The sequence below is a fragment of the Microcebus murinus genome, chromosome 9 (genome assembly GCF_040939455.1).
Source record: "Microcebus murinus isolate Inina chromosome 9, M.murinus_Inina_mat1.0, whole genome shotgun sequence".
NCBI lineage: Eukaryota > Metazoa > Chordata > Mammalia > Primates > Cheirogaleidae > Microcebus > Microcebus murinus.
Window position 1 is genome coordinate 55,314,040 of NC_134112.1, and position 12,458 is coordinate 55,326,497.

General features: G+C 33.5%; 1 protein-coding gene across 7 annotated transcripts in view; it reads left to right on the plus strand.

Moving 5' to 3' along the window:
* CACNA2D1 (calcium voltage-gated channel auxiliary subunit alpha2delta 1) overlaps positions 1-12,458 on the plus strand; it is a 476,872-nt gene that overhangs the window by 358,886 nt on the left and 105,528 nt on the right. For all 7 annotated transcript variants that reach the window (XM_076006476.1, XM_020289801.2, XM_076006475.1 and 4 more), the window contains exons 8-10: positions 7,049-7,118; positions 9,314-9,364; positions 11,956-12,055. In XM_076006476.1, the coding sequence (XP_075862591.1) occupies positions 7,049-7,118; positions 9,314-9,364; positions 11,956-12,055 (221 nt within the window). The remainder of the gene's footprint in view (positions 1-7,048; positions 7,119-9,313; positions 9,365-11,955; positions 12,056-12,458) is intronic.

Genomic DNA, 12,458 nt, shown 5'->3' on the forward strand with positions numbered 1-12,458 from the left:
CAGCAAAACACCTTGTCATAAGGGCTTTTATTTTGAAAATTATGGTGACTTATCCTTGGCTATAATCCCATGTATCTCTATATGAGTTTCTGGTACTTATTTATCTATAAGAAGTTACAATAGACCGGGAAATATTACAGTGGGAATATAAAAGTCACTCTCCAGCCAATACAATCACATAATCTGCACATCTGAATATTGAGTTTCATTGCTCAGAAACAAAATTAAAATTCAAAACTTATTTGATTAAGTCAGTGTAGATAAGTCCGGGCAAAAGAGGGAAGACTGATAAGAAGGCAAAATTCCTGTTTCTGAAAATACTGAGGTATCCTGGAAATTCTAATCTCAGTAAGAGAGAATTTTGCTTTGGAGAAGCTCACAGGTGGATGAAACAGAAAACTTGTAAATACATTAAGATGCAATGCAAAAAGACATCTAATAAAATTGTTAAGGAGTGATCTGGATTACAGCTTAGATTATCAGCTTTCTTGTAAAATTATACAAGCTGGTATCATGCAGTTATCGGCATCTGGCTCTGCTATTATGCCATTCAGACCATGGAAAATGCTAACTCAAATTACGTCTCCAATTTTATTTCTCAGTACATAGTTCAGTCTTCATTGTTTACTCCTATATTGCCTTTCCCCCTTTTATTTGCTTAATTTTTATTTTATTTTATATTCTACAAATCTGTCTTTTCATATCTCTATGTGCTTTGTACCTAGAGCCCATCTCCGGTTGTATGCATCTTGCTCGTAGTTCAAAATAGAACGCAAATACCATGTTCCACATGAAAGCTATGTTCAAAGCAATCTTTCTTTGTTTTGTTCTCTGAGAGAATTTTATTTTTATCTGTATAACAACAACTGTCAAATTTTGTTTTCTTTCAAAATTTATTTTGCATGTGCCTTTTTCATCACATATTGGTATGCCCCTAATACCCATTGTACCCATTAGGTGTGAATTCACCTACCATCCTCCCTCCCCCCTCCCACCTGCTTGGTTTCTGTTGAGTTTTACTACTATATGTGCACATGGGCCTTTTGGTCTTGTCTTCTCTGCCTGTGAATCTTACTGGTTGTTCTAAGCCATTAAGTTTCAGTCATTCAGCCTTTGAAAACTTGATCTCAGAATGACCATTATTTTAGAACCAATTAATTTTTAGAGACATATGTCTACCCCCAAATTCAATATTGATACATAAAAGATAAGGTAGACATCAAAACTGCCTAGATTCTAGCCCAATGAATATTATATAGCAATAACCAATTTCCTGATGACAAAATAAGACTCTTCTAAGAGTACATAGGAATGAAAGGAAAAATGAAACTGATTTAAAACACCCCATGAAAATTTTGCCTCCCACATCTTTTCATAGCTTTAGAAATTGACCCAGGTTTGTATGACTAAGAAAAGTTCTTAAGGTATTGATTCAATCACTTAAACAATAGCCAATATAACAAGGACATAAAAAAAATTCCCTCAGTTAAAACTTCTACCTCACAGGTAAAACCAGTTGGTTAAGGGAACTTTGTCCATGAGGTTGTTCAGCAACTGAGGTTTCATCTGCCATCTCTCTTAGGTGGCTGTCCTCACCAAATCCGACTCAAAACTACCATAGTCGCACTTGAGGCCAAATAAGGGGTTAGGGGGTAAGGATTAATGGAAGGCAACCAGCATGACTAGAGAGTTGACATATCACTTCCCCTCACATTCCATCTACTAGAATTTTATCACATGGCCCCATCATGGCAAAAGAGAGTAAGAAGTATAGTTTCCAGCAGAGCAGTCAACTAATCCTTTAGTAGTACTATTATAAGAAGGAAGAAGAAAATGGATATTGCAGTCCTGTCACAGTCTGTTCCTCTGACAGTTTAAGCATCTGTGCATAGCATTTTTCCCACAGATAGAACACACTTACTTCCTCCCCATAGATGATCCAAAGTCCCAGCAAGTTAGTACATACAGCTCAAAATCCAGGATCTCTGGGTCACATGCAATTCTCACCATCAGGTAAAACTTTTCCTAATTTGACTGCTTAAAATACATCAGAATACCAGATATTTTCCTCACCCTATTCCCATCACTGCCCAAATATCTAATATACAGTGGTCATGTCTACGGGGTCAATATAATAAAAACTCCCATTTGGAAAAAGAGAGAAATACAGAAGAATCATTGATCCATGGTATTTATCACCTTCCAGTCCATCAGACAGAAATACAAAGGCCTCCTACTCTTGCATAAATTTAAGTTTCTTTGTTCACCCATCTGGCTGCTCCTGGTAGAGTTCTGTGGGAGTAGCTCTCTTATCCAAAACACTTTCTGACACATCTGAAGGGGTGTGCTTGGAGCTGAAAAGCTTTTATAGCTCGTTTCTGGTGCAGGATTAGAGCCCAAAAGTTGCATTAGGGTCAATTATGACATTTCTGTAGGCTGGGTTTGTGATTTCTGTAGTAATTCAAACAACATCAACATTGACACCCAGTTCGATTTTAGTTGTTTTCTTCCAATGAATTTCTTGTGCAAGAAACTCCAGTCTTAAAATTTAGTCTGGAAATAATTCTTAAGTCTGACATATTTTATTTATTTACCAGATTTTGAAATTAGCCCACCTTCATCTCCCTCTCTCAATGCTGCCTTACTCAAAGACATCGCTGAGTATAGAAAGTTTGAGGTTAGTAAGTAGTGGACATTACTCATTTTAAAATTGTCCATCTGTCCCTGTGACAGAGGTGGCTAGCTCCTCACCAAAGTTCTGTCCTTCCATTCCATTGTGAAGTTTTCCTTTGGAAAAGACTGTGGAGCCAGGGACTACATTTCTCAGACCTCCTTTGCATCTGTGCAAGACCCATGTGACTGGTTTTTATCAACAGAAAATGAATGAAAATAATACATCACTTCAAGCCTGAGATTCTTGTGCCCTGAGTGTGCCTTCTCTACATTTCCTCCCTCCATCTAGCAGCTACATTTCCAATGCCCTAGATGACCTTGGAAGCCAAGTGAGGAAAGCTTTAAGTCTCTGGTAGCAGAATCTACCCTTCTCCCCACCCAATGACTAGAAATATCTATTGATTCTTCTACCAGAGACTTAAAGCTTTTGCCTTCTCCAACACTCATAAAACATAACTTCACTGTACAAAAACACAAAGGATTTGAGATTGTTCCTTAAGGCACTTTGCATGACTATAACTAATATAGAATCATCATACGTATTTTGAGTATTTCTCAGCTTAAAAGCTTTATTGGGAAGCAGATAACTGAAAAACTGAAGAGGCCAGCTATTTGCTTTCCTAGATTTTTGGGCACCTCAGTGTGAGTACATAATACACACTCATGAGACTTATCTACCCAGGACCTGGATATGGGAGTCATGATGCAAAGTAGGGACTATGGAGAATCCATGCTGGAAATATTTTTAGCCAAGCAATATGCACTCAATGAATTAATTTTAGCTTAAAAAAACAGTCCCAATTGATTATCTTGGCTTGCAATTCAGAACCATGACTAATACTCTAAGGATGATTGTGACAAGCCTAAAATAATGATCCACCAATTTCATCTAGGCAAAGGACAAGGAATATTTTATAAAGACATTTTTGAGTGTATGAAATTTACTTTTTAAAATTTTCATGAGACTCAAAATGTGAAATATTTTAGAAAAATGCATTTGAACATGTTAACTGGAAATGCAATTAGCTGTCATTTGAAATTGGCATTTCTACCAAGATTATTAGTCCTTGATGTTATCATTATTTGCTTTCTTATTTCCTCATAGCTGAAATGAAAAACTGGTACTATCCCATTATTTTTAGACTATATTAACCAGAAAATGCCTCTAAAATCTATATACTTTCTCAAGAATATTTCTCTACCACATATTTCAGTCTTCTGAATCAATGTACAGGTAAACACCTTAAATCAACGATTTGATAACTGCCTTAGAACAACCTAAATATCATGCAAAGTAGAAAAGTAGGGTAGTAGATTTAGTCAAAGACACACGTCAGTTCATTTTTGATCATGGAAAAAACATTCTCTTGAGTGATCATTATCTCCTTTAATGATGGCATTCAGAAATGAGATGCCCACAGTGTGGGCTGTCATTTCCACCCCTCTCTTCTGCTATCCCAAAATCTTATTGGAAAACTAAAGGTACATCTAAAATGAGCAACGTTTCACTTTTTGCATGGATTTTACAAGCTCTGAATTCCTCTCAAAATATGTAGCTTTCACTGTGCATGAATATGAAGCTGATTATTTCAGGGAATTGCAATATATGGTTATCCCTTTTACTACTTGATCTTCCGTAATTCTGAGCCTATATAAATAATGTACCACTTAAATGCCACAATGGGATTTTATAACAAGTTAATTAGTAATATCACAGAAGAAATTTTATTGTTTAATTTTACCATAATATAAATATCTTAATTTAGTATAGTCAAGGGGTATTACCCAATAGTAAATATCTCAGAAAACTACTGAGATTATTAATATATTTAAATATAAACCATATAAGATTATAAATGATATTACAACTTAATGATCTGGCTCATACTGTAAATTATTGTGTTTTAAATTTTTTTCTGTCTTTAAAGAAAGATATAAATTTTATGGAACATACTAATACATATCATAGTTAATTTCAATTAGCAGTCATAATGAAAATAGAAATCCTAGATGATTGTGATCTGTAAAGAATTCAGAAATCCAATTTAAACGTTAAACATAACTGAAATTCTGGTTTCATTAAATCAATTATCACAGAATTCTGAATAGGGAAAGTTATATTTTTAATAAATTATTAACTATGACAGAATTAGAGTAATGAGGGATTGGCTAGAGTACAGAGAATTCTAAAGAATATATGAATATCAGATATAATGTTATGTAATCTAATATACAGGCTGCCCAAAAAGTCTCCATACAAAGGAAAAATTTTATAAAATATTCTAATGAATATTTTATAAACATACCTTTTAGCTACAATTTCCCTATGTATGACAACTTTTGGGACACCCTGTATAATAACGACCCTCAGGGCTGAGATAGAGTACCCAAGGAAGATCTCTTAATCCCATAGTACCCCTGGACTGAGATCCAGACCTTCTTATAAGGATGTGGTTATGGCTCTTCAAGGCAGAGAAGTTACTGTGATGTCACCTTGGTGGGATTTGCTGGAAATTCACCCTCTGGAGTTCAAGGTGTCTCATCTGATACTCTCCATTACAAAAATTCCCAGGGGTTACTGCTGGCCATTAGGTGACAGAGAAGGTGAGAACACTACAGGATTCTGAGCCTGGTGAAGCTACCAATGGTGCAGGACCATGCGGAAACTGGGGAAACCACAACATTTTAGGAGTTGAATGCTGCAAAAAATACTCTTACTGCAGAAGACAGACAACGGAAAAGTTGCACATGTTGCAAGAGCCTGTGAGCACACAAACCAGAACTAGGAAGAAAAAACCATTTTCTTATTCAATGTCTATCTTGTATCATCTGCTGACAAAATTTGAAATTGTGTCAGCTGGCAAAAGAAAAGTATTTAAAGGATTCATATCCATTTTCATAGAACAAGGTAGATGGGTGCATTTGAAGTTGAGAGGTAATAATAAACGTATTTATATAACCAGCACAACGTGGTACTGAAAGTAGGATATAGTGTCTTCACATGTTTAGGTATTGCTAAGAACCTTAACTTGGGAAGTCGGATACTATAGAGGAATAGTCAAAAGTGAACTGACCTGTCTACCAGCATACAGCATGCTTGTTGCTTAATTCTAGTGCTACCACAAAAAGAAAAAGAAAAGCACTATTTTTTATCACTGGTTCCCAGTTTCTGCTAATGCAAATTGAAAGGATTAAAGTAAATTTACCATTTCAATTACATTGACTATGTCAGTAAATAGTTGTTGGGGAAGTGCTATATTTAAACTTACTGTTTCATGTAAATAAGATCAGTCATTTAAAATGAGTAAACCATTTTATAATATAGCTACTAAGAAGTAAATTTCACAATCAATGAAGGACTTAGTTGCATATATTTTCTGACATATCTTAATTGGCCAGATTTTATCTTAGTTGGCTAATAAACCTGACTCTTAGTAAAGTTCTTCATAATTTTCACTGTTTCTAATAAAGAAAAGAACAAAATAGATCATGGGGCATAAGTCATGAATTAGGAATTTTCCAAGGAATTTAAACATGTTCAAGGAGAGAGACTTGTTCAGCATAAAATTATCATCCAACTCATCAGCATTTATTTTTCTTTATTAGGTCTAAGGTATGAGTGCATGTAAAGCATTTTAATTAAAGTAAGTGTAGATTTAATTAGAATAAGTATAAATTAATTGCATTTAAAAATCAATATAATTAGACTAAGAAGTTTTTTTCTGATTACTGAAAAATGATAAAAGCTGTGAAACTAACACAAAATTGTTGGATCCATACTTGAATTACTTCACATCATTAAATAAATTTAAAGAAAAATAGCTTTCTATGAGTTATTTTAATTATAGTTTAACCTTTCAATTCAAATTTCAATATGGATTGGCTATTATTAAATATGAATATGAATGTTAAAATGATGCTATGATGTGATAACAATCCAAGAAAACAGTAGTTTTATATAGACCAAGAAAGAGTAGCATTGAATGAAAATAAAAGAAGCAAATAGTTGAAAGCACAATTTTTATTAGCAACACATACACTTTTTGTCAAGGTAAATTTTCAGTTAGTAGAGAGGAAAGAAAATGAATAACCTCCGAACACCTGGTAAAATAGAACACCCTGTTTCTAAATGTTATTTTTGAAATAATATGAGAAAGGGGAATTCTGTTGATTTTTCTTTGGTACTGCTGTGTTGTTTTCCACTTTAATAAAAGGAAAATATCGAGGGCATAAAAATGGTATCTCCCATTTGAGCATTGCTGTAGATAAGTGGAATTATGTGTTGATGGTGTTTTGTGATTTTTTAAAGTTTTACATTATTTTTGTAGAGCGTCTCTAATAGTTTGATGTACTTCTCTCTCTCTGTCTCTTTAAGCTTCTCCATGGGTTGACAATAGTAGAACTCCAAATAAGATTGACCTTTATGATGTACGCAGAAGACCATGGTAAGAATTTTTAGCTGACCACGAAGAGATGAAATAGAAAAACGAAAGTTAAATTTTTTGTTAAAAAGTTGGAGATAATCATTTCATTATTATGATTATTATTAGCTTCTTACTGAAAGTGTCCTGGTGATCTTTTTAAATAAGTAAATATAATTCAAGGTAGATGAAAATGATGAGTTCAAGTGGGTAATGATAATATTTGTTGAACTGATTTCTCATATTTATTTCAAATGGACTACTTTAAGTTTTATATTAAAAACTGTGTCAGCACTAAATCTCTTATAGCTGATGGGGATTTCTAGTGAAAGTCTCCCAGTTTGCTTGGAGTAGAGCTCTAACAAAAAGATGAGATAGAGTAGAAGATAGTTTGCCTCTGGCAGTGAATTAATGAGAACTGGCCCTAAGGTATAGCTGCCCCTAGTTATATTCATATAACTTAGTTTTTTTGTTTTTTTTGTTTTTTCAAAAAAGAGATGTATTTGTTCTTTACTACTAAAGCCACTCATTCTCCTAATGTAAAACTTGAAAAATACCAAAAATCCACAATTGTATTCACTGGGAAACAGCTATTAATTTTTTTGTTCTTTTTAAATCATTAATTGTATTTTATTTGAGTTTTTAAAAATGTTTTTGATGTGGGGATATATATTTTTAATGAATTCACATGATATACAACAAAATTCTTTGTGTCTTACACTTTTCATATTAATACCTTTGAGTACATATTCATGAGAAGAAACATAACATCGTTTAAAAGAAGACCATATGTTAACTTATTTATGAAACCACCTATTGTTGGACATATAGGTTATTTCCAATTTTTTGCTAGGGTTCAGACAAATTCTAAGCAGCATGATATGTGATTTAAAAGACAAGTATTTAATGGTTTTTATATGCTCTGCTAAACATCCCAGTGGCGATTTACATGAACACCAACAATATATAATAGTGATAGGTTAACAAGTTATTCTTATTAATATGTCTCTAATGTGTCTCTGTGGAGCAATGGTTGTTGAGTAGAGGAACAAATTACTATATCACATGGTTCGGGTTTAGGAATTTGTTGTTTGGGGGGAAACCTAGATGCTAGGTGGTAAAAAGAAGAGGTAGATAATATTCTGTCTTCTCATTTTCCCATTGATAGGCATATCAGGACCAGTGTTAAGATGCTAGCCATGAACTAGATTTGTCTTTTGTGGAAATATACTTGCAACTCAGCCACTTTGCCCTATTATAGAGAAACAAGCGTGGGTGCAGGTTATGAACTCTAACTGCTTTGTCAATACATAGTCCTGGGTAGCTATTACCTGTGCTGCATGTCATCTCACAACTAACTGGCAAGTTGTGTCTGGCAGGCTTCTGAGAAGTTAGATTTAGAGTTATGGGCAAAGAGGCCTAAGAGATAAGCAGAAAGTTGAGTTTAGGGGCAGCCCTTCCTGTTGGAGAAAACAGGCTCCCTGTTCCCCATCAGTCTGTGGTCAGGCTGAACATGAGCTTTTTGGGTCATTTACCTGCAATCACTGAAACCCTCTGCATGAGACAGCTAGACTCTCTCTAAAATGCAGAGATTCTGATTCTGTAGGATTGAATTTGAACATCAAAGTTTTGAACTGATTCTCCAGGTGATTGTTACAGAACCTGTAAAATTTGAGAAACACAACTGGAAATTCTTTGTAACAACATTATATAGTGTGCCATTTTTAATTATTTTATTGGCTTATTACATATCTTTTTTGATGTTGTTTTTTTCATGTACCTAGAGCACTTAATCTCTTTTTGTGTTTATTTTTACATTTAAAAATTTGACAATCTCTTATTTCCTAGAATGACGTTTAAAACTTATCCTCAACAATTGAAGTTCAGGATAGATTTTTTTTTCTAGAAAAATGTCCTTTCTAAAGTTAATTTCTTTCACTGCTAGTATTAAAATACATCTCTTTATCTTTTGTTAAAAATATCTAAAAAATGCACTTTAAATGCCACGCCTCTGACATCTCTAATGTTATTTTAGATATAACTTTTTAGAGCTGACATTGCAAAATATGAATAAAAGGCCATTGTCTACTAAAATGGAAAGGAAGTGGATGTTTGCTTAGAAATACCTCATCTCAGAGATCAATAAATGTCAATTCAACAAATACCAATGCTTGATATTTTGCAAGAGAAAAATATATGTATATGGTATTTTTTTTCAGGTATATCCAAGGAGCTGCATCTCCTAAAGACATGCTTATTCTGGTTGATGTGTGAGTAGTTAAATATTACATATTTGTATGTTGAGAATATAGGAAGATTTGTAGTTAAAAATAAGGTAATATATTAGGACTTAGAAATTTTGATAGGTTAAAAAAGTAATTATGATGATTTATACCCAGATATAGAAGCCATATTAAGATAACAAACAAAATTTTTAATTGATAATGAAGAGAATCTATATTGAAATGGGAAATTGCAGCCTATTTCTCAAGTCTGAGCTTTGTGAAAAATTAGTTATTTGCCTCCAATTTCTGCTTTATATTTTGAAAAATGTTTAAAGTACAGGATTGCTAAAACTAAGCAGTTCCTGGCACAAAAAGAAAAAAAATCATTTAGTTGGCATTTAGTCATTAATGATTCAGTTAACTTTTAGGAATTTGCCCACAAAGTAGGTAAATGTTAAAAATACTAAATGTCAATACTGGGACTTTTTCAAGGGAAATGATATATAAGAAAAAAATCCAGGAGTTTTTATCTTGGTCATTTTATTTGTTATATTGCTTTGAGTAAAGGTATATGTATGTGTCTGTTGTATATTCATGCATAAACTCTTTCTAATAAGGTCGAAGATGCAAATGCAGAACACTGAAAAGATTATATCCTATAGAGATTTACTTTGTAATAGTAATATCAAGGAATTAAAACATGAAGTATAAGATATTTAGATTATATTCTCCAAGAGAAAAAATATATTCTTTGTCTTGTTGGAAGAAACAAAATCTAATAATTTGTAGGCAACTAAATCAGTATCACAAGCAATTATCAACATTTGAATTTCCCATTTTGACCTGAAGTAAACAAGTTCAACTTAATTGTCCAAAGCCTATAACCCAGCCTGAAAAACAGAAGATAACCTAATTTGACGAATGAAACTTAAATGGCAATTCCTGTTGTATTCAATAAAATGCATTTAAGCCACATGTTGCTTTAATTAATTTATTGTGGATCTTATATGCTAATCCTTGATATTCTTCTTAAGTATAAATCTAAATGGCAGTGCAATATATTATAATCCTATTGGATGTAGGATAATGTTCAGAAATAATTTCATATATTAGACTCTGTAGAAATCAAATATATATCCCAAGATTGAACATATATGAACTTGAAATACTATTTTTAAAAATTATTTCAACAGAAATATATTGAGGTTCTCCTACATACAATGTGATAACATAGAGGCAAGGATGATGAAAATATAGTCCCTGATCTCAAAGATAATTCACATGGATTAGGGAAACTAGACCACATTAACGAATAACTAACTGCAGAAAGTAAGGGTTATAAAGGATGACATAGCACCAAAAGAATCCATAAAAAAGAGAGAGAGCACTTTCTCTTAATATGTCAGGAGAACATTAAGGAGATAAAATTGGGATTGAATCCTTATGGTTAAGATTTTTACAAGGCAGGCAGGGGAGGGGAGAGGAAAGAGATTAGAATTTCAGGTGGAAGAATTGTCAGAAGCAAAGTGGCACGAGTGAGAATCTCTGGGGAGCTATCTGGAAGAGGTAGAAGAAAGAGAAAGAGAAAAAGGCTGAAACAGAAGCTGATTATGAAAGTATTGCAAAGCAGGGTTTTTGAGATGGCTGGATATTTAGTAGGTACCTATGAGCTATGAAAAGTATCAGATCAGGATATTTTTCCAGAATTTTCTCCTGTTAGCATGTGGAGGAGAGTGAGTGGCTGTTGTTCTAGTTCAGCATTTTTGTGTAATGAAGACTGAGCGAGGGAAGAGCATGGGTGGAGGGGAGACCACTGCCTTGGGAACACTGGGAAGTGGAATGAATAAGGGAAATTGAATAGGTAGGAAGGTTGAGAGGGGGGAACAAATTGGGTGACTTACGCAGAGACTGTTTGGTACAAAGAACACAAATAGTAACAAAACTCTGTTTGGGAGTAATTTGTCATTTTGGACATTGAGTCTTAGTTGTTTAGCAGACAACTAGAAGGGTGAAACTGGGAAAATGTTAGGAGCTAGAAATGTAGAAGTGGAAGTTAGTTAACTAGAGATGGCCCCTGCATATACGTGAGGTCACTAAGTATCATGGAATATGTAGAAAAATAAAAAGACTAAACCCTAGAGGATATCTGCTTTAGGGTACAGAACAAGGCATTCTGTCCACAAATATGTTATCACAGTTGTTATGTGGCTTCATAATTATTGATTTAATCAAATCAAACAATGGATTTCTTAAGGCAATGACTGTGTCTATGAACCTCTGTACCCCTCACTTTTAACTTGGCTAACATACAGCTGGTATTTAATAGATATTCCCTGAATGAGTGAATATGCTGCAACATTGGTATTTTTTAAAATTGTCACTTAACATGTAGTTTTGATAATTTCAGTTAGAAATATATACATACTGATATTAATAGAAAAGAAAGGCAAGATTTCTTAAGATCTCCATGCTATCAAAAAATCCACCTTTCTCTACTGATTTTTTTAAAAAGACAAAATTATTATTTGAATAATATATAAGTGAGCTAAAGTTAGTACATAAGTTGTCTTTCTCTATGATGTTCCTGATTAAGTAAATGGTGAGTAACACATGTGGACTCATTTGTCTATTTATAGGAGTGGAAGTGTTAGCGGATTGACTCTTAAACTGATACGAACGTCTGTCTCCGAAATGTTAGAAACTCTCTCCGATGATGATTTCGTGAATGTAGCTTCAGTAAGTATAAGATGACTGCATTTTCTGGAATTAAACCTGTAATTTCTATCTCCCCCTGACTTTAAGTACTTTATATTTTTAATCTTAGATAGGCTGAGATATTTCTAAGACTATCTTACTGAGCCGTCCTTAGAGACGGATCCATATTTAGTTCCATTCCAAAATTTCTTTTTTAGTTTGTAAAATTTGCCCCTGGGTAAAGTAATTGAAGTAATAATATAAAAATGAAAAGCATTCGACATAATTCTCCTTCACTCAGAGGAGCTTAAATAGGTAACACGAACCTCTTCACTCATTGATAACATTGGAACTCCTAATAAGTAGTGACTTGGCAGTATGATTATATGGCAAGTCTCTATTCATTACAGTGTTCATTTTCACCCTGGACACATATCCATAGCAA